At 31.0% G+C, this 25,908-nt stretch overlaps 2 protein-coding genes across 3 annotated transcripts; both read left to right on the top strand.

The window, feature by feature from the left end:
- The first annotated feature begins 285 nt into the window (after positions 1-285).
- On the top strand, positions 286-25,714 carry LOC148629311 (succinyl-CoA:3-ketoacid coenzyme A transferase 1, mitochondrial-like). Of its 2 annotated transcripts, none has more exons than XM_088548112.1 (15): positions 286-379; positions 3,777-3,885; positions 6,009-6,142; positions 6,826-6,918; positions 7,270-7,419; positions 16,583-16,689; positions 17,558-17,726; positions 18,379-18,490; positions 19,403-19,497; positions 19,808-19,929; positions 21,271-21,346; positions 22,109-22,198; positions 23,035-23,115; positions 23,273-23,374; positions 23,946-25,714. In XM_088548112.1, the coding sequence occupies exons 1-15, from the start codon at positions 305-307 to the stop codon at positions 23,994-23,996; spliced, it is 1,566 nt and encodes a 521-aa protein (XP_088404238.1). In that variant the 5' UTR covers positions 286-304; the 3' UTR covers positions 23,997-25,714. The 2 variants fall into 2 exon arrangements, with proteins under 2 accessions (XP_088404238.1, XP_088404230.1); XM_088548104.1 differs by having other exon boundaries at positions 286-385.
- On the top strand, positions 11,509-13,194 carry LOC148629312 (syntaxin-like). Its single transcript, XM_088548147.1, has one exon. The coding sequence runs from the start codon at positions 12,040-12,042 to the stop codon at positions 12,940-12,942; it is 903 nt and encodes a 300-aa protein (XP_088404273.1). The 5' UTR covers positions 11,509-12,039; the 3' UTR covers positions 12,943-13,194.
- Positions 25,715-25,908: the final 194 nt, after the last annotated feature.

Genomic DNA, 25,908 nt, shown 5'->3' with positions numbered 1-25,908 from the left:
TATTTCTTGTGCAACGCGATTATAGATTTTATTTTCTGTGTTCTTTAAATTGTGTGTTATGGCAAACTATTTTCATTGGTTGAATTTGACACACCTACGAATGTATGTGACATTCTTTTATACGTACATCCACGGAAAGGGGTAATTATTTGAAGCAAAATTTTTATCATTGACCAATGAACACTCGATGCAACTGTATGCGATCATAAAACAAGATAATTCTGAAACAAATCAACAAAAAATATTTTTATTATGCCCCTTTAAGAAAACTAAAACTTGAGTTATCTGCCCTTTGTATACAGCCATGGCAAGTGTCCTGAAAGTCTTTACCGAAGTAAATAGGGTAAATCTGTGGAAGACTGCCAGCTACTTGTCTTCAGTAGGTGTATGTATACCATTCTGTGTTTGTTTTAGCTTTCTGCATCCATCATCATTTGTGTCTCCGCGAATTTTGTTCGTCTATTTAAAGTTGATTCCACTTGGCCCAGGCCGGCCAGGGAATGTTTCCTTACTCAGTTTGGGAACAAGTGCTGAAATTAGGGTACAATACAAAAGCTTTATTTAATGTCGATAGTATAAGCAATGTAATATTGTATAAAGTTTTTGTTTTGTAATTTACTCTACAGTGTGGGAAATATCACAATTAAAAGTGGGAATGTCAATTGTCTTTGAAATATCTTTCATGAAGATGGTATACTTTTACATTTGATATCTAAAAGTATACTGCTTTAATCTCTTTCCAATGTATAGCTGGTGTATTATTAATATCCCTTTTTTGTACTGGACTGGTTGCACATGCATGGGTCAGAGGTCAGAGGTTGCCGACATTGAAACAGGACTTTTTCCACATAATAACACTATTTAATTTGCTGGCATTCCAGTTAATTTTTGAGGTCAACATAGAATATTTCCAACTATTCCAAAACCTCTGTAGATCATATTATATAATCCATTTTAAAAAATGTAGAAAATACACATGGAAACAATTTATCAATGTGGTCTCGTCACCAGTTTTTGTGAGTCACCTATTTTCGTGAACTGTTTATATTTGTTAATTGCTGATCACCATCGCCTCTGATCGGACGTAGTACAGCACATGTCGTCTTAAATTAACTATCTGCTAAATGTGTAGATATCTTACTTTGGTGAAAATTGTTTTGAAGTTGTGACCTTCTATGGACATTGTCCAATGATTTCATGTGACCGTCATGTGATCACTATCCATATTAATATAATTATGGCAGACTTAAAAGACATCGGTCCTTATGTATTTTGTAGAAAAATGCCCTTCATTAATGAGAGCAGTTCCCCCAAAAATTCATTTGATACAAAAAGCATTTCTTAGAATGCATTTTTTATTTGGTGTTATGCGACTTTTGCCCCACAAGGTGCTGGAATAGACTTCTAATGATTTTTTAGTACTTTATTTGATATTTTAAAAGTGTTCATGGATTCTTGGAGATATGGTTTTCTTTTTAGAACAATTTTGTGTTTTAGTCCTTTTCTTGTGTCATTTTAGGACTCGATCATTTTATGTGATTATTTCTGAGGTTTAATATCTGTTTCGGTTCTGGATTAAACATGAACCATATTGTTCCAGTAGGTACAATTTTACACAAAAACAGGTGACACAATACTCAAAACATAGTCTTGACCTTTGCCCTAGTGGGGGTAGCAGTTGATGATGAAAACTAGCTGAAATTTCTCTTATTAATTCACCACTTTTATTCTTAAATTGACAGTCTTTTTATTTCTATAAGCGTAGAAGTTTTTATATAGGTAAAAGTGAAATATTCGAACATAAAAATTTTGTTCACGAAAATAGGTGAGACAGATATATTGATTTATTGTCTGCCATTAACAATTCTTACCAAACAAGAATCATGTGACAATGAAGTCCTTGTGACACAGAAAAAAAATATGGAAACCTGATTAACATGAAGATGAAAATTTAGCAAATTAAAATATCAAACATTTCTTCCCTCATCTTAAAATGATTTTACTTGGAAAAAGTTAAATGGAAATGAATAGATATACAATATTTAACTATAGAAAAGTTCATAATAGAAAAATATAAGCTAGCTTGGGATATTTACATGTAATTATTTACAGATATCTCCAAAATGAAGAAAAGCAATATGACCCTGATGCTTTGTAATCGGCCCTCATGCATTATTTCCATTGTTTGACAAATAATTCCAACATTAAGAAATTTAGATTTTTTTTGTTTGATAGTTCTTCTGTTGTTGAAATTGTGAAAGTTGTTCAGATGTATAAAGGATTTAATTTTCAAAGTTAGAATTGATTCAGATGAAAAATAGGTGCTCAAAAAATAGTAATTAAAATATTTTAAAAATATTTGAATACTTATCATTTAAAAATTAGCAACTTTCGATAATCAAATGATAGAGATCACCCTACAGTATATCAATTTTAAGTGATAAAAAAATATTTCTAAATGATTTCAATCTTAAATCAATTTCAGTCAAATAATTATTCGAATAGGAATTGAAATAAGGTAAACATCATTTGGAAATGATTTGCCTGAAAAAGTGTTTTAATTCCCAAATATGAATATGTCTCTTTTAGAAAACTGATTTTATAGAGTCATTTTTGTCTAATACTATATTTTCATCAATAAATCAAATACTAGCATATTTCTGTATATTTAGTGGAATTGTATTGTAACCAATATGGCTCCCCATACTTGTTTAATCACTGTACAGATAGTAGGATACAACAAAACAGTGGCGGATAGTTGACATCTGATTTTCATTCACTGGTTTAATTATTGTACAAAGACAAAAATAGGTCATAATATACAGAAGTGGAAAGTAAGATATCAAAATTTTATTTATATAAATAACATTAGTGTTGTCTTGCCAGATCTGTAACTGATCTGATGAATAACATTTTGACTACCGAAATTGGGTTAACCCAGTATACAAGACTTTTTAAATATTGTATTTTACTTGGGTCTGTAACTTTTGTAACAATGGAAATAAAAATTTACTTCTTTCACTAGAGCTATTAAAAATATCACAAAATTCCCACTTTTCATATCCTACCACAAAAAAATTGCGAGATAATATCAGAAACTCTCCGAAAATGTGTGTGTATGTTTGTCTTTCCTTCTATCTGTATCATCTAGTGGTTTTCAGATGGTAAATATTGAAGGATCTTAAAACTGTGTATAGTTATTTAGTATTTTAAAATACAAATCAAGATTAAATTTGATCAGATTATTTATATATTCACAAAATTTATGGCCATTTTGAGTTTGTTCTACTCCATAAAATTGTTTGCAACATGAGGAGTTCCTAGGTAAAATGATGAAAACACATACTTGGAAAACTTCCAAAACCATTATCATAATGGTACCATGATCTAAGAAATTTTCACAAAATGAACTTTTGCAAATTAATGATTCTGGAAATTTCCACATTTATAATTTTTTATGCTAACTGACAGCATGGGGACAAATTATTCACACATCTGAAAACAATATTCACTCACAATAGTTGAAATGGTTTAAAATACTCAATCTTAGCTTTGACTACTTTAGATTAACATATGCTCAGACTATATACCTACAATGCATCTAGGTAAACTGTATGTTCGGTACTACATAGATGAGTGCCATTTGACCTGGAAGTGGTGGTTGAGACCTGATTATACTGTAAATAGATGTCTTTTAATGAAAAAGGTGAAGCCACAACAGATTAAGAAGATGAAGAGTCATACAATAGTTTCATGTGCTTGATTACATATTGCAGGTATCAAATAATTTCAGTACATCCTGTCGAAGATGTAAAGCAAAGTTTTTCAGTTCTCCTGAGGAGGCTATAGAAGATATACCTGATGGATCAAAACTTCTTGTTGGAGGTTTGTAAATATAGAAAATGATTCTCTTGATCGCTGTATGTATTGTAAGGTTCACAACTTGGTCTCAATTCAAATTAATGATCTCAAATAAAACAACCATTATGAATTGATAATGGAGTCCATATAGATCTACATGCTTCAATTACTTTGATATTAGTACAGTCCTAATTATAAACACGTTAATTAAAATTGTACTTATGAGGCTGAATCCTTCCCTGATAGATGCAATTAAAGTAATTTCTGTTGTTATAGTTTTTTTTAACTACTTAAATGACATCAGGAACTTGACTGGACCTAACTTATTCTACATAGCTCATTCTACTGTACACCATGTAGATCACCTTGTTGTACACCATGCAACTCACCCTACTATACAACATGTAGGCCACTCTACTGTACAACATGTACTATAACCCTGTACAACATGTACTATAAACCTATTAGTTTTCATGGTTGCTTATTTTCATAGATTCTATCAAGTGGACATATTCATGGGTATTAATTTTCATGGTTAAAAAAAAAATGTTAAGTGTTATATAATGTTAAAATCAATTTTGTGGTTATTAATTTTTGCAGTTTTCTGTCCACCATGATAATAGCGATTTGTAGGTTACAGTAACTCACCCTACAGTAAAATATACTCACTCTACTGTATGCCATGTAGCTAATTCTTCTTTATAACACATAGCTCACCCTACTGAACAACGTATAGCTCACCATACTGAACAACGTATAGCTCACCATACTGAACAACATATAGCTCACCCTACTGAACAACATGTAGCTCACCCTGTTGTAGGACATGTAAAGAAAGTTACATGAAGAGTATAGTAGGGTGAGTTGCATGGTGTATAGTAGGGTGAGTTACATGTTGTACAGTAGGAAATGTTACATGTCATTCAATAGGGAAAGTTACATGTTGTATCATAGGGAAAGTGACATATTGTACAGTAGGGAAAGTTACATGTTGTACAGTAGGGAAAGTTACATGTCCTAGAGTAAAGTGAGCTACATTTTGTTCAGTAAAGTGAGCTATGTGTTGTACAGTAGAGTGAACTACATGGTATACAGTATAGTGAGTATGTTTTACTGGAGGGTTGATTACACCTTGTACAATAGGGAAAGTTACATGAAAAGTACAGGAGGGTGAGCTACTTGTTATACATTTTAATGAGTTATATGTTTTACTGTAGGGTGAGCTATGTATTGCACAGTAGGATGAGTTACATGTTGTACAGTAGAGTGGACTACATGTACATGTTGTATAGTAGGGTGATTTGCATGGTGTACAAGGTGATTTACATGCAGGCCACTCTGATGTACAACATGGAACTCGCCTTACTGTACAATAAAAAGTTCCTCCTACTGAACAACATGTAGCTCACTCTACAATACAACATGTAGGCCTTTTTACTATACACCATGTAGCCCTCTCTACAGTGCTCTTCATGTAACTTTCCCTATTGTACAACATGTAACTTGCATTTCTGTACAACATATAACTTTCCCTACTGTACAACATAAAACTTGCACTTTTGTACACCATGTGGCTCACTCTACTGTACAATAGGTAGCTCACTATACTGTATGACATGTAAGGGAAAGTTACATGAAGAGTATAGTAGTGTGAGTTGCATGGTGTACAACTAGGTGATCTACATTACGTACAGCAGATACATGAGAAATGTGCTATACAGTAGGGTGCTATTGTACAGCATGTAACTTTCCCTACTGTACAACATGTAACTGGCCGTACTATACATTGTGTGGCTCACCCTTCTGTACACCATGTGGCTCACCCTACTGTACAATAGGTAGCTCATCCAAATGTACAGCATTCTCCAGGTTTTTGTGGCTTCCAAATTGCTATTTTCAGTATTTTTTAAAAAAGTTTTTTTCTGATGGTACATGTAAATGTTGTCTTTGTTTTACTGATTTCTTTATTTAATTTACAACTGGTGGTAGTTAAAACAAAACAAAGTTCTTTAATGTAACACAATATTTTTGTTTTCAGAGATAATTTTCAATAGATAATATATGTATAAGTACATGTAAATAATGTCTACTTAAGTAATTAGTCGATGCATACTTATACATGTATAATTTATTTGTTTAATATATAGGCTTTGGTTTGTGTGGCATACCTGAAAACTTGATTCAAGCTTTACTAAAGACAAAAGTGAAGGACTTAACAGTAGTCAGCAATAATGCTGGGGTGGATAACTTTGGTCTGGGACTTATGTTACAACAAAAACAGGTTAGTACTTCAAAGCTTGGCATATAACATTGTCCTGGGGTTGTTTTGCGGAAGATATACCTGACTGGTCTGTCTGTTTTTCTTCCTTTTAATAATGTGATGCCAGCTAGATACAAGCTTTTTGTCAGAATGCTTCATAAAAGTTTGATGAAAGTCAACAAAAAGTGAAGGCTGAATTTAGGTATTAAAATAGTTAGGGGCAGACCAGTAAAATCATAGTTGTCATCTTGATAGTGCCTTCATCTTCTGTCAGATTTGATCAAATTTAGATGGAAGTATTGTAGCTATAAATGCTTGTATATGATAGAAATCTATTAAGGGTGACCACATTTTTTGTGAAGAGGACTTTAGATAAAAATCGTTGATTTATACTTGCAGCCTGGATACAGTCTGTAGTCTTGTATATGATACATAGGACAAGATGGAAATTACCTTGGCATTCTGTTAAATGTAATTATTGGATCTCTGAATACAGTTGTATAAACTTGGGGTTGTCTTGTTTTAAAAAATTGTCTTCTGGTATTGACATTTATCAGGGTCTGATTGTTTTGATTGTCTTATTGGAGTTTCCATACAAAATTTCACCCATTGAAAACCGTTCATTATATGTTTTTGACCTGCTGTGTATACTCTTTTTGACCACTTGACCTCTTTCACTCATCAGTGCTGTTCTTTCATTACAGATTAAGCGTATGATTTCATCCTATGTTGGTGAGAATGTTGAATTTGAAAGGCAGTATCTTTCTGGAGAATTAGAAGTAGAGCTGACTCCTCAGGTAACAAGTCAATACCATGAATTCAGAATTAATTGCAATGAGATTTTAGTGGAGTATAGGGGACCTACGGAAATTATAAATTTTGTCAAAAAAGCAGACATTAAAAGCACATAATAGTTCCTTAATAAAGTATAAATGATAAAATATAGAATTTCTAACTTTTATAAGAAAAAGCAGAGATATTATATACAATTGCAACAACAAGTAAAAGGTTGATAAAGAAGGCTTAATCAGCAAGCATAAATCTGGGTAGTATATGCATTTATTTATTGCTTGTGTGTCATTTTGAAATTCTTATGGAATTGAGTTGTATTTAATTTTGTTTTACACAAAATAACCGTAAATTTTTAGGGTACCTTAGCAGAGAGGATTAGAGCTGGAGGTGCAGGAGTTCCAGCATTTTTCACACCAACAGGTTATGGAACTTTAATCCAGGAAGGTGGTGCTCCAATCAAATATAACTTGGATAAATCAATTGCTATTGCCAGTAAGCCAAGGGAGGTAAGTCATGGTTTTTGATTAACTGAATGACAAAATATTTGTATTGTCCCTTACATTTAATAATTGATACCAATTTATGTTTGGTTGATTCCAAGAGTTAAAGCTTTTATCTGATGATAACTTGAAAGCTGTGTAGTATGTAAGTGTCAGATCTATTAAATTTTTGTGGCAAATTTTTAGGAAAATAAAAGAAATCCTTAATGGATATACACAATTTACTACAAAACAATGTGTTAAAGATTCCATAGGTAGATATTCAGCTTTATCTGCAACTGAGATAGGTTTTGGTGCTTATCATAATTGAACTAAAACTGTTTAACTTCAGTTAAAAATTAAAATTTGGAAGCTTCTTCGAACTTAAGCTCCAGCAGTCAATTTACAAAAAGTCATAAGTGTAAAATTGATTGTAAGTTATTATGAGTTATTATGTCATTATGCTGCATTCTTTTATTACAACACACATACCTGCCAACTTACACAATTTAAGCGTGTTTTCACAATTTGACCATTTGTCCTTTTAACACGATTTTTCAGGTCAATTTTGTCCCAAAACCCTATTTCATCAAAATTTACTGGAAAAATCTGATTTCAAACCCTTAAATTTGTGTTACAATCTCATTTCTTTGATTAGAAGAGCCATAAATCTGATTAAAGGTGTTAATTGCTGTCTAAAAAGGCAAAGGAATGTTTTATGGTGGTAAATAATCTCCCAGGAGCAATCAGCTGATCTGGGTTATCCATAATGATTGACAATTACCGACAGAAAATGAATCCTGATTGGATCTACCACTATTTTATGAACAGCCAAACACTTTCTAAAGATTAAATTTTACTGCACAATTAATTTGACAAATACTGTCAATTTGACAGGTCTAAAATTTGTAGAACCATGTATGTAAACAAATTATGAATTTACCAGGTTTTATACAAAATGTGTTATCTCCTCTACAATCTTCAATTTTTTTTTTTAATTTTTTTTTTTGTTTTGCACTTTCAACAATGAAGTATATTTCGCAAAAGTTTTAATTGCAGTAGGTAAAAGAAATACTATTCATTTTAAATGGTGACATTTTTGGGGTTTTTGATCCTTCAGGATCAAAATACCTTATGTCACAGGTCTATCACTGGAACTTCCCTACTTTTTCTGAACACTACACAAAAATATAGTCCAAATGTAATTCCTTTCATATCATTCAATACCTCTTTTATAACAAGTAAATATGTTTCTTGCAATTTATCAGCTCAATAATATTCTATTATTTATGCAAATAAAATTATGATCTAGTCTTCATATCAACTCAAGATTTGAGGGACTCCTTTTTGGCCTTGAAAAATATTAAGTAATAAATTTACATTTAGGGAATTTATTCCTTGCGGTAATGTGTCAGGAAGGATAAAATGTGTTAAGTATTTTCATTTTAACACATTTATAAGTGAAATTACCCATCCTATCATTAATATTTTACCATTTATAAATAAGAAGTGAAGAGCAGTGATTTCAACCAAGTAAACTTGGCGGGAAAATTCAAATTGATTAAAGTGTTTAATTTTTGAAAATCTTGTGTTAAGGAAATTATTTTCTTAAGCTGATATTGGTTTTATTTAAGTATAATTGTTAAGTAGGATAAATACTCTGTTAATATATCTTTTGAATGTAAATGCACATTAACTTTTGGATAGATTTAAAAATGGGGAAAAGGTGAAATGGAACAAAATTTGTAAATGTGTGTGAAGTTGCATTAGTACTATAGATTGACTTTTAGTTTATTCATATTAAAAAGGACAGTTCTTAATAGTATTTAAAATGCAATGTATGATCACAATTTTATTTGTCATCAGATAATCTTTGAAATTTTGTTCATGGTACTACATGTATTTTCAGAAGAATCAAAAACTGCTAGTGCTATCAGCACTTTGATTGAAATTTGGTAGCAACATTATTGAATATTTGTTACATTTCATCATATACTGCACCTCATAGTATGCATTTAATGAAAAGGATAAGATGTCCAAATTCTCCTGAGAGAGTATATCTATGAATAATGCTGATTAGAATAATTTGATGATTAAGTAAATATATAAAGAAAAATATGTTGATGAGTGTTTATGTTGCAACAGATTAATGCTTATCACATTTGATGCTCGTCAAACAGTGGATGGAGGGAAGATATTCAATATTCAATATTTTTATTTGTTCTAACACATTTACAGTAAATGGTCATAACATAAATAATAGAAACAAAGTATGTAGTTTCAACAACAACAAAGAAAAAGAAGAGTCACAATGCCTGTGGTGCACACTTGAAAATAACCTGCTATGCAGGTTATTTATTGTGCACCACATGATTGAGGTTATTTCCTCATAGACCAAAAAAATATAACAGTCATTCCGTAAATTAGACATTTTGATGAATTAAAATCATAGTTATTTGATTTGGAGTTATATTTAAAAATAAAGGTTTTTCCAGAAAAGCTCATAGACAAATTGCTATTTTTGTAAGAAAATGTATTTTATTTTCAGATAAATACATTATAATTGTTAAACTGCTTGCAAACTAAGTTTAGGGGAGGGTTGTAAAGGTTTTGTTTGTCTGTTCCATACAGCATTGTCCTTACTTAATTGTTTGATTCTAATGAAACCTTATGCAGTGTTCTTAAAATATGGAGATATGCATATTGTCATGATTTTTTGCATGGATATTGATTTTCATGAAACTTTATCATGTGTTAGGATTCATGTTCTCAGGATTATATGTTTTGACAAAGTTTGAAAGGATGTGATATTTGGCATCACACATACTGCAATTTTGGTTACAGTCTTAGACAGTTCCAGTTATCAAACAAATTTTTATCTCTTTTTTGTGCATTATATTCTTAATTTTTTAGTATGTTCTTAGAAATCCATATTTTCATTAGGATATTTGATAGGCATAAAGAGAAAGACATCCCAGGACCAAAACATACATAGCACAAGTTCATGGATGACCAAAATTTGAAAGGCATACAAAATGCCCATGCTTTGCAATCTACCAAAATCTGATAGTAGTCGGGTATTGATATAAACACTTGGTAAAGCAACATAATGAAACTGTATAAGAGTAATTATTTTAAATATTGATTTTATATTTATTATTTTGACAAATGTTAAATCAAAATGACACTCTAATATATTTTTTGTGTTAATGTCAATCAGATAGTTTCTACATATTCTTTAAAATATTTCCTGTTATATTCAGGCCAGACATAATTTTTCAAACAGATCTAATTTGTCTTCCCTTAACTGATGGCAGGAAATGAATTTATAAATTAAGAGGATTAATTCCGGGTAGAATGTGTATATATTAAGTGGCATTTAGCTTAAAACTTTTCCCTTAACCAGTTATCAATCCTGTAACAATGTTTATTTTGTTCGACTTGACTAACCACAAAGGGGACAATTATATGATACAGTCCAGTTGTCACTATTTATCTTTATAATCTAGTATATAATTTCCTTATCAATGGCTAGTTAACTGATAAAAACTTTACTAACTAGTTCATTTGCTTGTAAATTTGACACTACCTTTAGATTACCTCATTGTATTCAAAATGTCTAAATTGTGCCATTATCTAATTTAAAGATTAAAAGGGAGCTTTATTTCAAGTAATATATCCTTTTTCAGCCTCAAGACATTAACAAATCTTGGAGCGTAGTCTCATTTAAATAAAGGTTCTCTCAGAGGGAAATAATTCCATAATCAACTTTATGCAATTTAGGCTGAATTTTTTAGAATATGTTTATAGGAGAATTTTGCTTTTAACTAAAAAAAGTACTGTATTAGACTAAATACATGTACATGCAGTTAAACAAATAATGGGGATAATGTGTTGTACAAATATTTATGTACAAAAAAAAAAACAAGTTTGGTAAAATTGTCTACATATATTTAACAACCTAAGGCTAACTATTAAGTAATCTTACATCATTAATTACCTTCTTTGTAATGTTTTTGACTGAACTTGTTAGAACCAGTACTTTAAATATTATTGTCTTTTAATCTATGAAACACACCCCTTGGTATGGCCTTTTACATGGTTTAATCTGACTCACTCGACTGTGACACTTTACAAGTTACACATATCATATTCTATTTACAGTGTAATATTTTGTGTACTCTGTTTATGGATGTAATTGATTGATTGAACAAAAAGTTTATGATACAAAAGTTTGATAAAACTTTATCAATACCTGCAACAGATGTTGTGATATCTTTACCTGAGTTTTCTGTGCTGATTATACTGTTTTGGAAGTATTGCTTTGTGACTTAGTACAAGAATATAGATAGCTTTAAATAGCATCTTTTTTTTCTTCATTCACAGTTTCTTTTTCACATGTATGGACTAAATTTGAAAACATCTGAATATCTTTTATTACAATAACTTATAAGCAGTCTGATTTATCAGCATTGATATGTTAGATATGGACTTAATGTGACAATGAATTAGATTTGTTATTTAAATTAAGTGATGTGCTTTTAACTTTGGCGTCTGCTTATTTGAACTACTAAATATTTTTGGTGAAAATTTCACAGAACGGTGAACTCTATTTTGTTTGTTTTAAAACAACTACTTCAGTAAGGAATGGTGAAGGATAGGCTGAAAGAAATGGAGGAAAAACGGGATGAGTTCGAAAGACAGAGTAAGAAAAAGAAGAAAAGGGATAAAGATGATACAGGAGGAGAGATGAATATTTTCATGGATAAAGTGAATATGGTAGAACATGACATGGAAGAGTTAAAGAAAGATGTCGCTGCAATAAAAAAAGTTCAGAATAACTTATACTGTTCTCCATTTGTTACTACTGCAAATTTACAAGACATGGAAGGCAAGGCTGACCAAATTATATCTAGTTCTACCAAAATAAGAAAAGACATTGAATTAATTGCTGCTGAAAACTTTCCAAAGTCTCAAAAAGATTCTTTACTTAATACTAGTACTCAAGAACGTGTTCATCATTCACAAGTTGAAAGGTTAAATTATGAGTTACGTGAAACAATGAATGACTTTCGTACAAGTCAGGCTGACTATGTGGAGAAAACTCGTGCCCGCTTTAGGAGACAAATGGAAATTGTGAAGGAGAGTTCAGGTGGAGAGATTAATGGGAATGATAATTTCCAAACCCAGGCTTTATTTACTGGTAATATCATCCTTGAAATGCAACAAGCAAAAACTGAACTGCAACAAATTAATGAAAGAGAACAAGAACTATTAAATTTAGAAAGTCAAATTCATGAAGTTAACAAATTGTTTAAAGAAATGCATGTTTTAGTTGAAGAACAAGGTGAAATGGTTGATAACATTGAAAAAAGTGTGGAACAAGCTGTAGATGATGTAGAAAAGGGTAAAGAACAGTTAACTGATGCTCAGAAAAGTCAAAGACGAGCTAGGAAAAAGAAAATTTGTTGTGGTGTCTTATTAGCTATTATTATTGCCATTGTTGTTGTAATTATAGTGGTTGTTATAATGCAAAATACAGGAGAATGAGTCTTTGTATAAAACAGCAAAGCCGTCAAGGGTGGTAACAGTTTCGTCAATGAAAAAACATGTGGAGAGGGACTGTCTGTGTTAATCAGGGTATGACAACTAGTGTGTAATAGCTCTGTGTGTGTCAACAAGGGCATTTAAAAAAGATTTTCTTTATGTCCAAAAATACTCAGAAAAATGATTACTCTCTAATGTATTTTTAGTACTTTGTGTACTATTGCTTTACAGGTGAATTAAAGTTTAAAAACCTTGTGCAGTTTGTCCTGGTTGTTATTAAACAAAGTATGCATTATAGTAAAAGTTCATGAGGTTATGTGTTCATGGTACATGCTGTTTATATTACGTCTTAAGGAAATAGGAAACAAGCCTTAAAAAGAAAAAAATAATTTAAAAAAAAAACTTCCTTTTATCAAGTTTATTTTGTTTATTCAAGATTTAAGGATTTTCCTTAAAAGTTGAATCAAATTCAACATCACAACAAAACTTTGACAATACAGCAATCACAATACATGTATGAATCAAATACAAAAATAGTCTTCATTACTAGTTGGTATTGATAGATTTTTCAATCAATTTGAAAAAATATGTACTGAAATAAACAACAAAAGTTGTTAGAATTATGTGTTCTATGGTTTGGATTCAGTTGTTAGAATTATGTGTTCTATGTTTTGGATTCAGTTGTAAATGGCCCCACAATGCTTTTGACTAAATTTTAAAGTGCTATTTTTATGAAATGTCAAGCTGTTTATTTAAATGAAAAATGTTAATTATAAAGTTAATTTAGAACTTGCATTGATAGTCTGAGAAACAAAACTTATAGATATTCCAGATATTCAGTTAATTCAGTTTAATTTATGACATCTGTCGAACATGCTTGGACCCTTCTTAAGATTGGTCTTTAGAAGAAAATGAGACTCTTTTTTTTTCCCATTCAGATAAGTAATATTAAACATGGCAATATTGCATGTGATGTCTAGTCTATAATAATCTTCTGGCTTAATCAATAAGACTATAATTTAACCTTGTAACATATGGACATACCTAACTGTTCAATATACCTTAATTGTGCGTTGATATTCCAGAAACTTCTGAAAAGCAGAGAAACAGATACAGAATTCAAATTTAAGTAAAGTAGATAGCATAAAAGCATATACCGTTACACACATAGCTCTTGTAAAGAGATATTTCCCAGACAATTTTATTGAACACATTGAATTGTGAAGTTTCTCCTCCATTCTCTGCTCCTGGTTCTCAGCTATTTGTGAATCTTATTGTTTGTTAACCAAATACATGTGTGTGTTTATGTGTTTAAAGAAATTTTTATTTTGAAACTGTTAAGGCAAGGTTAATTAGAAGTTGAATGTCTTATATCGGTTTATTTTGTCTTATGATAATCCTGATTTTACTACAAATAAATCTATGATAGTGAAGATATAAAGCTCAAAATACAAAATCAAAGCAGGGAAATAGAGACAGAAACAACACATACAAACCAAACAAATACCAACCAAATATAAAGGAACAACCAAGACTCAATGAACTTAGTCATCATGTATTAAACCGCCTTCATGAACTTTGAATAGGTTAGACAATAAGGGAGAATAGTCTTGATGGCATTACTAGGTAACTCATCCTTAAAGCAAGTAATTCTTACTGTTAATCCATTGATTTGAATACAGAATCATTAATTAAACTTTATGGGTTACCAGCATTAAATAAAGATATGTGTACATGAGAAAACAAGTGAAGTTTCTTAACTGCTTGGCTACCAACTCTTTGAAGGGGAATGCAATTTAATTCAAATGGAAGGCATTTGTGGTAGAAGTACACATCTTAGTGTGTTTCTCTTTGATTACAGCAGATTAAGTACTTAGAATTTGTTCTGGATAATATAACTACTTTAAGGTGACAGTATTGCATAACTCTTGAAGGTTTTTAATGTCATATGTGTCTTTGGTAAACTTACTGAAACAAAATACCCCTTTGACTTTTAAAGTTAACAAGTTTTATTTGAGTTTCATAGTTCTGTCTATAGTACAGTTATTCTCTTAAAATGGGATGAAGTAACTGATGTCATGATAAACTTGTAGGTAGGGGTGTACCTGTGGGAGTTGTGACAGTTAATACTGTCATATGCTATTTTTAGTACTGGTAATTACATATACCCATTTGGTATTTGTTTTTAGCCTATTGGTTCAAAATAAACATTTGTGAATTTTATGTTTTCTTAGTCTTAACCCAGAATGTATTATTCCTAGAGTAGTAGTACACTACCAACAAAAATGCATTCTCTGTCTTCATACAATAATCAGCCTGGTATATTATGAAAATAGTGCTTGATTTTGTTTTGTAATTGCACTATGTAACCAAAAACCCAAAATATTGCTTCAAATCTAAATGCTGTGATGTTTGATGAAGATTGAAAGCTAATTCTTGCAATATTACAATTTATTGAACCAGATCTGAATCGGATTTTAAATAAGAAAAAAGAAAATGAGTGTTACGAAGTGCTTTACACTGTACCTCAATCCTAAGTAATGAAGAATTCAAATTGATCATGAAGTAAGATGAAATAAAATTTTAACCATAGCTACACAGATGTTTTAAAGAATATTCATTACCAACAATATTTACATTTTATACATCAACCAGTGAATGCATTGCTAAATGTGATAGTTGGTTATTTATATAACCAGGCTGTAGATACAGCTGTCTCATGATCATATTCTATGATTTTTTTCCATTCAGTTGTCAGGGAGATTTGAGAAACATTTGGTCGTAAACCAGAACTTGCCTACTTTTCTTAAAATTCAAAAATTCGTTAGTGACAATAACAAAATTATACAACTGTTTAAATAAGAATTATGCTTTACCATGAAACTTGACAGGATGTTTCTATAAATAGATTAAAATCAGTCTTTTTCAAGATTATGAATTGACAATAAGGTTTTTAATTCTTGATTAACAACAATAATGAATTTGTAGAGACAGTATCTTTGTTCCTTTACCAGCTATCTTTCTACACATTGTTTCACTGTTATAAGTAAGAATACAAAAAAATAGGAGTAAGAGTACCAATATGTATCCTGAAAACTGTGAAATCCCATCACTCGTCAAATTTGGGGTCATATGGCTCAACTACTCATACACACACATTGATCAAATTTCATACAGTAGTCTAATAGAGTTTTGGCAAGATGGTTTTCTAGATCAGCTGACATTCTGAAAAATGAATGTAGAGTAATAATAAAGTTACCAAACTGATAAACTCAACACAATAGTTAAAGGGAATATTCAACAAGTCTGTATAACAAAAGGTTATAAGAAGATAAAAACCAAAAAGTTGGAAACCACAGCAATGTTCCTGAATGGTACAGGCATTTCAGATGAAAATATTGGGTTAAACCCACGTGGTAAAACCAAGTTTTATAGTGTACTTAAACCTCCCCTTCAATTATGGTCAATTATTTTCAGTATATTTACAAAAGCAGACATTTTCTGGAGGCCACTAGTTCCTTACACTATGCTATTACTTGATTACTTACTGCATATTATGCCATCAGCTCATAGGGAAGCACATTGTGCTATGTCAGGGAACTTTTACTTTATTTATACATACGTAAAAATTGGTATGTTTCAGGTACGAGAGTTCAATGGATTTAATTATATCATGGAAGAAGCCATAACAGGTGATTTTGGCCTTATTAAAGCATGGAAAGCAGACCAGGCAGGCAACCTGACATTCAGGTATTTAGGTTTAAATACATAAAGTTGTGGTTATTAAAGATTTCTAATAAAATTTGTCTTCAGTGCTGATGAAATATTGTCAAGTGATGGGTGTACTAATGAACCTTTGCAATATTGTTATCCATAAGGGTTCTTTTTATATCTGAATTGCATGCCAATTTTACCAAGAGTACAACTATTTTATGAAGTATGAAAGTTACAATATTGTACCATATTAGTTTGAAAAATTGTTGTAATAATCTTTTGTCCAGGCAGTATAATCAATACTCCCTGGATGATCAATAACTGGTCCCCTGGCATCTGTTGTTGCAATGTGTATCTGCTCATAAATTTAAATGAGAAAACATGAATTCTTGATAAATGAGACCATGCTTATGTGCAATTCCGTAAAAAAAATGGAACATGTTTAACATATGGAACAAATGTACAGTAAAACCTGTCTATATAAACAATTGATTAAACCCATTATGTACAATGTACAATACTGTCTATTAAGACTTTAACTGCATAGTCCCTACTTATCACAGATAATTGCCTCTATATAAAGATGTACTGTCTGTAGTGACACTTTCCCTTTTCATTGTATGAGAGATATAGACCAATTTCTTTGTTATGTTTTAAAAAAATGAAGTCTAAAAAAACTTGAACTTCTCTTTTTTTGAAAAATGTAAATTTAATTAACATGATTAAGAGGTAAGTAAACTTACAAATCTCAGTTAACTGTGAGCTCTTTGGTTGCTCCTAAATTATTGGTAGACACAATAGGTTTATAGCTAAGTTTGTAGACATTCCTTTATGGGATGACCATAGGAAATGACCATTAGCTACTACTACAGTACATTGATTACAAGTGTACTTCATTTTGTAGAAAAACAGCCAGAAATTTTAACCCTCCAATGTGTAAAGCTGCCAGAATCACAATAGCTGAGGTGGAGGAGATTGTACCTGTAGGATCAATACCTCCTGAGGATATTCATGTCCCTCATGCTTATGTTCAGAGGGTTATCAAAGGCCTTAAATATGAAAAGAGAATTGAGGTATTAAAACTTTTAAATTATCCAATTACTCTTGTGGTAATTTATTTAGTAACAAGTCTCCCTTGTAGGAGTGCTAGTTTATTTCAATGATTAACCTTTCTGGAGTCATAGTAGTGGATAAAAGGTCGATAGTTATAAGGAATTCTCTATCAGCTTGTAAATCAGTTTCTTCTGTGTAGTTAGGTTTTGACAGTCCTTAATTCAGTAGTTATAAATCATTGCATGTGGCAAAACAATAGTTTATATTTGAAATTCTGTAAGGGGATAATTTAGCATTGCTCATTTTTTTAAAACATACCATGTACCGGTAATCAAATATTGCTTGGATGAATTATTTCGGTGAAAAGGGGAGATAAATCTACATATATGAATGTCTTTAGGGTTTAAAATAGTTAAAAAATAACACTAGTGTAAAAACATTAAAAAATTAAAAACACTCATTGCCCTCATATTTGTATATATTTTAAGCAAGAATTGTTGGCTTTATATGAGCTTCTGTTGTTTGTCCAAATTCACAAATATTTATGTCAGTATTACATGTAGTTCTGTGAAACTTTTATCAGTCCTGCCTTTCTTGTATTTTTGAAAACTATTTTTGCTGAAAAATTCACTTTTCCTCAGGTAAAACAAGTATATATGATTTGTATTTCAGAGATTGAAAAATAGAAAAGAGAAGGGTGTTACTCATGCCACAGATACTGCTTCCTTGATGAGAGAGAGAATTATCAGACGAGCTGCTTTAGAATTCCATGACGGTGTATATGGTATATAACTTATATCTAGTATAATACATGTAATAATTGTTGCTGTCACAAGTTTGTACAAGTGATGGGGACAAAAATATTTAATATTAAAATATGACAAGATGTTCCTGAGTTTTCAATTAAAAATTGTCTTGCACTCAAATTTTATGCAGAACCAAGAGGAATAGATATATAAAAACATATATGTTGCCTCTTATTATAACATATATTCATGTCTCAGATTGATAGTTATGTATTTGTTTTTGAATAAAGCCTTATTTTGATGAACTTATAGTCATACTTTATTCTTGTCAGATAGAAGTAGACTATGAAACAAATTACTGTAAAAGTACTTATACTTGTGGGGTACCAATTTTCGTGGATTTCATGGTTGACTCAAACCAAGAAATTAAATTACCAGCAAAATACATATTTTCCATTTTTTTTTTTGTAATGTGGGAAATGTGAAACCATGAATTCAAGAATCCACAAATCAATGATTTGTCTGCTATCCACAAAAATTTATATCCACGAATAAAAGTGCTTTTACAGTAATTAACCTCATTTTATTGTCCCTATTTACAGGTGACTGCCTCGGTGGTCTAGTGGTAGCATGCTCACCTAAAGTATGGAATGTCATAGGTTCAATTCCAAGACTTTAGAGTTGGTAGTCACTGTCTCTCTGCCCATGAACAAGTGGCAAATAGGAGATAGAATGACAACTTTTTGGCTCAGAATTAAAATGATATGTTTGAATAGGGGTACATACTTGAGATGCCTGCCTGCTGCTTCTCTGAGCTTGCACTTTAAAAATCTGACTCAGCATATAAGAATAAAATAAAGAAGGCTTTTTATAATTGATCAAAAATTATTGTCCTGAAATGCATAATATTACTGCCATAGGCTCTACATCTATGATCAATCTTTTTACAGCTAACCTGGGTATAGGAATGCCAATGTTAGCCAGTAACTACATACCAGATGGTATGACAGTACATCTACAGAGTGAGAATGGTATCCTTGGACTGGTAAGGATTTTATGTTATATTGTGAGATGTGTTTTATAAGAAAAGTCACAGGTTGTAGTTCCTTCCAGGAGTGTGAAATATTTTTATCTACAATATGTAACATTATGCAAGTAAAACACAAGTTTATAGTATATATTTAGTGTTGAATGCCAGTACAAAATATTCTTTATGAAGTAATCATTTCTTTTCTAGAAATGTATGTGAACAAAGATCAACACTTTTACACTGATTAGTATGGAAGTTGTCATTGTGAATTAGAAAATGATTATACCTCTTAACATCTTGAATGTACTTTCTTGTATTACTACAGGGGCCATTCCCACTGAAGGGAGAGGAAGATCCTGATCTGATCAATGCTGGTAAAGAAACTGTTACAAATATCCCAGGCAGCTCATTCTTCTCCAGTGATGACTCGTTTGCTATGATCAGAGGGTATGGATTAAAGTTACTGTATATACTCGCTTATAAGTCATATTTTTGGGACTAAATTTTTAATTGCTTGGAAGGGTTCTGACTTATAGGTGAGATTTAGCCTATGAAATAAAATTTTCAGCTTGAAAATGTCATAAGCTTGATAATTGACATGAGTGTGACACCAACTTTGTTTAGTTTTCACTTTGCCACAATACTGGCCTTCTATAATTTTATTTGTTTTTCCCACTCATCCATTTTGTGAATTGATTTTTACCCATGTACACTCATATAGCCAAAAACCCAAAGTTGTAATAGAAACACAACCCAATAATGCACCATAACTCGTGACGAAAGTAAATAATATTTTAGTTGGTTGTGACAATTCTTTTTATGAATTTAAATTTCATAAATATAAAACCTTTTGACTTACTGTAATATCTTCAAAAATGAGTTGTTAGAGTATCACAAACTTTCTGTTTTATTCTTTGTTGTTCCCTGTTTTTATGATTTAAAAATTTGAGTTATTGGTTGTACCAAAATTGGATTGAATGAAAAAATGGCAGCATCAAAACAATTCACATGGTTAGTGAAGAATTTAATTACTTACCACTATAGAAACAATTATGGCTTGTAATTATTTATTACAACATTTATTGAAAGTATCAAAGCAAACAGGTATACTCAATGTAATTAAGAAATGTTAGCAATGCAGCAGTCAGAAATCAGTCCAACTTATGAGTGAGTCAAGGCTAGGTTCCAGAAATTTGGACTGAAAAGGGGGATCTGATTTGTAGGCGGATTGACATTTTAATTGAGTATAAATGGTAATAAGAACAAGAAGAGAATACCCCCACTTCAAATTATGTTAAGGTTGGGAGTTAAAATAGTGAGCTGTTTTATACCCCCACTCAATGAGTAGGTGATATATTGGAATCACCTTGTTTGTCTGTATGAAATTAGTAATAATTTTGTCCAATTGATGGATTGATGAAAAAACCATAATCAAAATCTCTGTGCTGAGTGGACCAGTTGATTTCAAATTTGGTTTGTGGTTTTATATATATGGATATAGGTTGTAAGCAGTTGCTGGTGTGCTGTCCCATATCAACTCCCTGTACCAATGGGGGTATACCTAGCACAACAATGCATGCATCTAATTGTTCCACAAGTTGTTAGTCAGTGATAAATAAAGTTATTAGAATGTAATAATTAATTAGTTACATTAGATAATGAAAATGTTCTATAAGATCAATGTTAATGCTAAAGCTAATGGCCTATATTTACTTGTTGGAAGTTATCATAAAATACAATATTTTATAGTTAACAGAATATATATCATGTTTTCCTTTCTTTCTGCAGAGGTCACATAGACTTGACTATATTGGGTGCTATGCAGGTGTCAAAATATGGTGATCTAGCCAATTGGATGATACCAGTAAGTTTATATACAGACACATTTTTGTCACATGAATTGTACAATTTTCTTCTGAACTGAGCAATCAGATTTTGTGACTATAGTTTACAGTAAATTTATATGTATGTAATCTTCACATGAACGTTATGAGAAGTGAATTTTACATGATTTTGATGTGAAAACTGTTAAGTTGCTAGGAATTCAAAGGCAAACAGAGATCATTTTATACTGTTAAGGGGGTACACACAAAACCTTAGGGAAATAGCTCTGTAAAATCAGCGAAACGTTTTATTTTGTGACATTCTTATATCAAACTTAAAGCATCTTAGTGATCAAAAGTTTTGTTGTTGATGTACTATATATTCATTGAAATTATTCGCATTATTCATGTGGTTAAAATTTTTGAAATTTGTATAGTTTGCTTCTTTTATCAAAGTAAACACTGAATAAAATTTCAAGAAATTTAAGCACTTCAAATCAATTTTAGAGATGTTAGGTATCCCCTTTAAGTAGTTCTTATATTTTTATGAAACATTTTTTGGATTGACTCAACTTGATATGTTGTGAATTTTGAGTTTAAAATGTGGGTTTTTACAGAAACTGCATGTTTCACTATCTATTGCACTTACTGGGTTGACTAACAAAATAACAAAAACTAGAATTCCACTAACAATTGTTTTACCTCAGAACTTACATATATACAAAAAACTTTCAGGTGTGATGATTGAACTCAAACAGCTGTGTGTATTCATGTTCATTATATATTTTTTTTTATTATTGTAGGGTAAAATGGTTAAAGGTATGGGAGGTGCTATGGACTTAGTGTCAAGTCATAAAACTAAAGTTATAGTAACAATGGAGCATGCTGCCAAGGTCAAGTCTTTATTTTTATTATATACAGTGATCATGGTATCCATCAGACCACAATTTTTCCATTAAAATTTTCACTGCAACTACTTACTACAGCCACTTTATATTTTGACAGATGCTTAATATAGGTATGCTGTATTAGCGGATTTGATTTAGACTGAAATAACATAAATGTTCATTGCAACTTTGTTTATATTATAACCAAATTGTTGGGGAATGAAAATGTTTTTTTTTCCCAAAAATTCTAAGCCTCATAATAGTCACTCAAATTCCTTTAGGGCTGACTGTAGTCCTGGAGACTGCTCCTAGATAATTCTGAAAAGTCTTTAATGGTTGAATTCCTTTAGGGCTGACTGTAGTCCTGGAGAATGGTTGAATTCCTTTAGGGTTGACTGTAGTCCTGGAGGCTGCTCCTAGATAACTCTGAAAAGTCTTTAATGGTTGATTGCATTTCTAATTTTAATATTCATCATTATTTGCCCATTCCCCAACTACACTTTCAATTAATTTGATTGTCTCCACAATTTCTAGTTACATGGCTGAATGAGTCTGTGAGATTCCTTTTTGTTTTTGTCTGACACTGGTAAATTTCTTTGGCATCATTGGGCGGAAGATATAATTAAATGTACCAGAGCATGTAAATGTTTAAAAGTCATTTTCGAAATATCAAATCCACATGAAATGGATCACAACAGTTCATACTGATGGATTATTAAATCAGTTAAATACAAAATTTTTAATTTTCATATTTTCACACAACACATTTGCAATTAGACAAACAAGGAGTAGCATTTTCGCATGATATTGACACTGTTTATTATTTAGTCATATATTTACAGAACGGTGAACATAAGATTTTAGATAACTGCACCTTACCTCTGACAGGGAAGAACTGTGTCAACACAATCATCACAGAAAAGGTAAAGTTGATCGTTCTTGACTAAAGGGAGATAAATCTAAACTCATCATGTCTAAATCAATTGTGAGTTTAAAAGCTTTGTATTTGTTTTTTTTACATTGTAAATGATACATCTACAATGATTGTGGTTATAACTGATAGTTTTATTATTATTTTAGGGTGTATTTGATGTAAATCCAGATTCGGGGCTAGTGTTAATAGAGATCGCCGATGATCTGTCAGTAGAGGATATTAAACAGTCTACAGGTTGTCAGTTCCAGGTACAGTACTTAATGTCACTGGAAACATTTTTGTTTTTATTGTTCCTAATTTTATAAGATCCTGTTGCATGAACATAGGCACGAATAGCAATTTTATGAAAGGCAAGGGTGTGTTATTGAGTGAGCAATATAATGTTCACAGATAGATGATTTTTGTCTGTATGGTTCTGTCTTAAGAAATACAAAACATCATCTCGTCAAATCTGTGTTTGTTGTGGAAAAAAACAAAATACCTTAAATGGTTGGGTCCTTTATAAAATACAGAACCATTTTAAACTTCATCCATTTGGTACTAGATACCAATGTTTCTTAAAGTTCTTGTATATACCTTTTCTAGGATGCTACTTCAGTAAATGTTAGTCACAACAAATATATTTGTCACAATGACCTTAATAATATATAAGTAATGGTAGCTTACAGAGCATACCTTATCAGGAATTCAACATTACTCTTTTATTGTCTTAAAGACAGAAAGTGAACAAAATTAGACAAAATCACGGATACTTAAGTTAACATTCTTTTTCATGAGAATTGTGAGCTAACTTATGTATTTATTTATGTAACTTTGTAGGTTGCATCTGATTTGAAGCCAATGGGACAAATAGATGATCCACATGCATGAAACTGAACGAAGAACTTTCTCAATCTGTGATATTATATAACAGTGCTGCATCCAGGGTTGTGTAAACATTAACTAAAAAAATTGTCATGAGGATATTGAGGAACTTCCTGGTTATTGAAGACACTGCAATTATTCATTGATGAAATTTTTGCCTTTATTAATTATTGAAAGGAGAAGGGGCATCATTAAGTGAATTTATTCATTATAATGTAGTTTATTATATGTCAAAATACGAAAGTTGTTTGTTGGGTGTAAATATGTCTAAAAATAGAACAAATTTACAACTATCAGTAGTTTTTTGCTAAATGACGTTCAATTGTGACACCATTGTTACATCATTACAATGAAACAAAGCCACTGTTTCATATCCAGATATTTAAACATATTTTGAACATTTTTGATGGTATTATAACATAGTTGATATTTTTTGGCCATTTTCATAGCCTAATGCCCCTACACCTTATGTAATATCAGCTTAAAAAAAAAGATTTTAATTTTTGCCATTATGAAAGTTTTTGTAATTTCAAATTTAAGTTAATCATATTTTTTCGAAAAAATAAAAATATCTGCAAACATTTCTGAATTCACAATACATTATGCAGTTATGAAATTTGATCAACTGCCAAAACTGTTATGATGTACATAAGTCAGTATTGAAATATTTACTAAATTAGTATTTTCAATGCCTTTTTATATGGTGCACACATACCTTTTTAAAAATGTTGCATTTTTGAAATCTCAGATTTTCAGTGGTATTAAGTATAATAACCTATGTGTTCTGCTGACATAATTCACTTGTCAGTCAATCACTTTGATAGACAATTAAAGGTGATCCTGCTTGGTATTAGTAGCAATGAAACAATATAGATGAAGTGTTTTGAGAGTGTTAATAGCAGAATGTATGGCTTTTTAGTGCTTATCATAAGTTATATTGCATGAGTAATCTAAATGAACAAAGGTTTTATTCAGTAATACACAAATTACTGTACACCTATCTGATTAAAGATCACATCAGATCTGTCATAGACTACTAGGGTGATACTGCTCAACAAGAATTTTGAATTTTACTAGAAATAAGCATCTGATGAGAAGATGGACCATAAAATAATTGCTATACTACCTTTGCCGATTTAGATTTTAGTATTTTGATAGTTTGATTAGATACGTTGAACCTCCTGCATACAGAATGTATATAATTTGGTAACTATATGTATTTTGTTGAACTGTTAAGTTTTTGTACATGTTGACAGATGTTTTGTAATTTTGAACTTTAATTCAGAATTTTGTTGAGCATGATCAAAATCCTGTATTTCCATTGAAGTGGTAGCACTTTATATGATTAAACCTTTTTTTTATGTTTATTGTTTATGGCATTTATAATTCTGTGTGTATTATAATTTACATGTGTCCCTTAAGTGGATAGCATTTTTAGAATTAATAATCATGTTAACAATTCCATATCTCAGGTAAGAGTTAGTGTGTTTCTGATATTGATATGTACCTAGTCATACAGAGTGCTTGATCTCCATCATTCTATATATTGTACAGCCAAACCTGGCCATCAGTTATTTTGGAGTAGTTTTTAATCACCTGAGTGTTTATGATATTGAGCTAGGTTTCACTTTACCTGTTAATACAGATATGTGTAGGATTTTAAAGACACCATGAATGCATGTTTTAACTATTACTATCATGATACTAAAACATATATTCTTGAATGATCTTGGTTTTGATTATTTCGGTTTCCCTGTGTGCACTGTACATCTTTGACTGGACAATTTAGCACTATGCTTACCTATATTTGGAAGGAGAAGTCTCAAAAAGATTTTTTCTTGGTATTGATCTATTCAAGCTTCATATACAAATAAACAACACAAGGCATAACTTAACCCTGGAACAGCTTGAAAGCTGG

Source organism: Perna viridis, chromosome 1 (assembly GCF_037379345.1).
Source record: "Perna viridis isolate PV_CMFRI_1.1 ecotype Kerala chromosome 1, ASM3737934v1, whole genome shotgun sequence".
Taxonomy (NCBI): Eukaryota; Metazoa; Mollusca; class Bivalvia; order Mytilida; family Mytilidae; genus Perna; species Perna viridis.
This window is presented reverse-complemented; position numbering and strand designations above follow the sequence as displayed.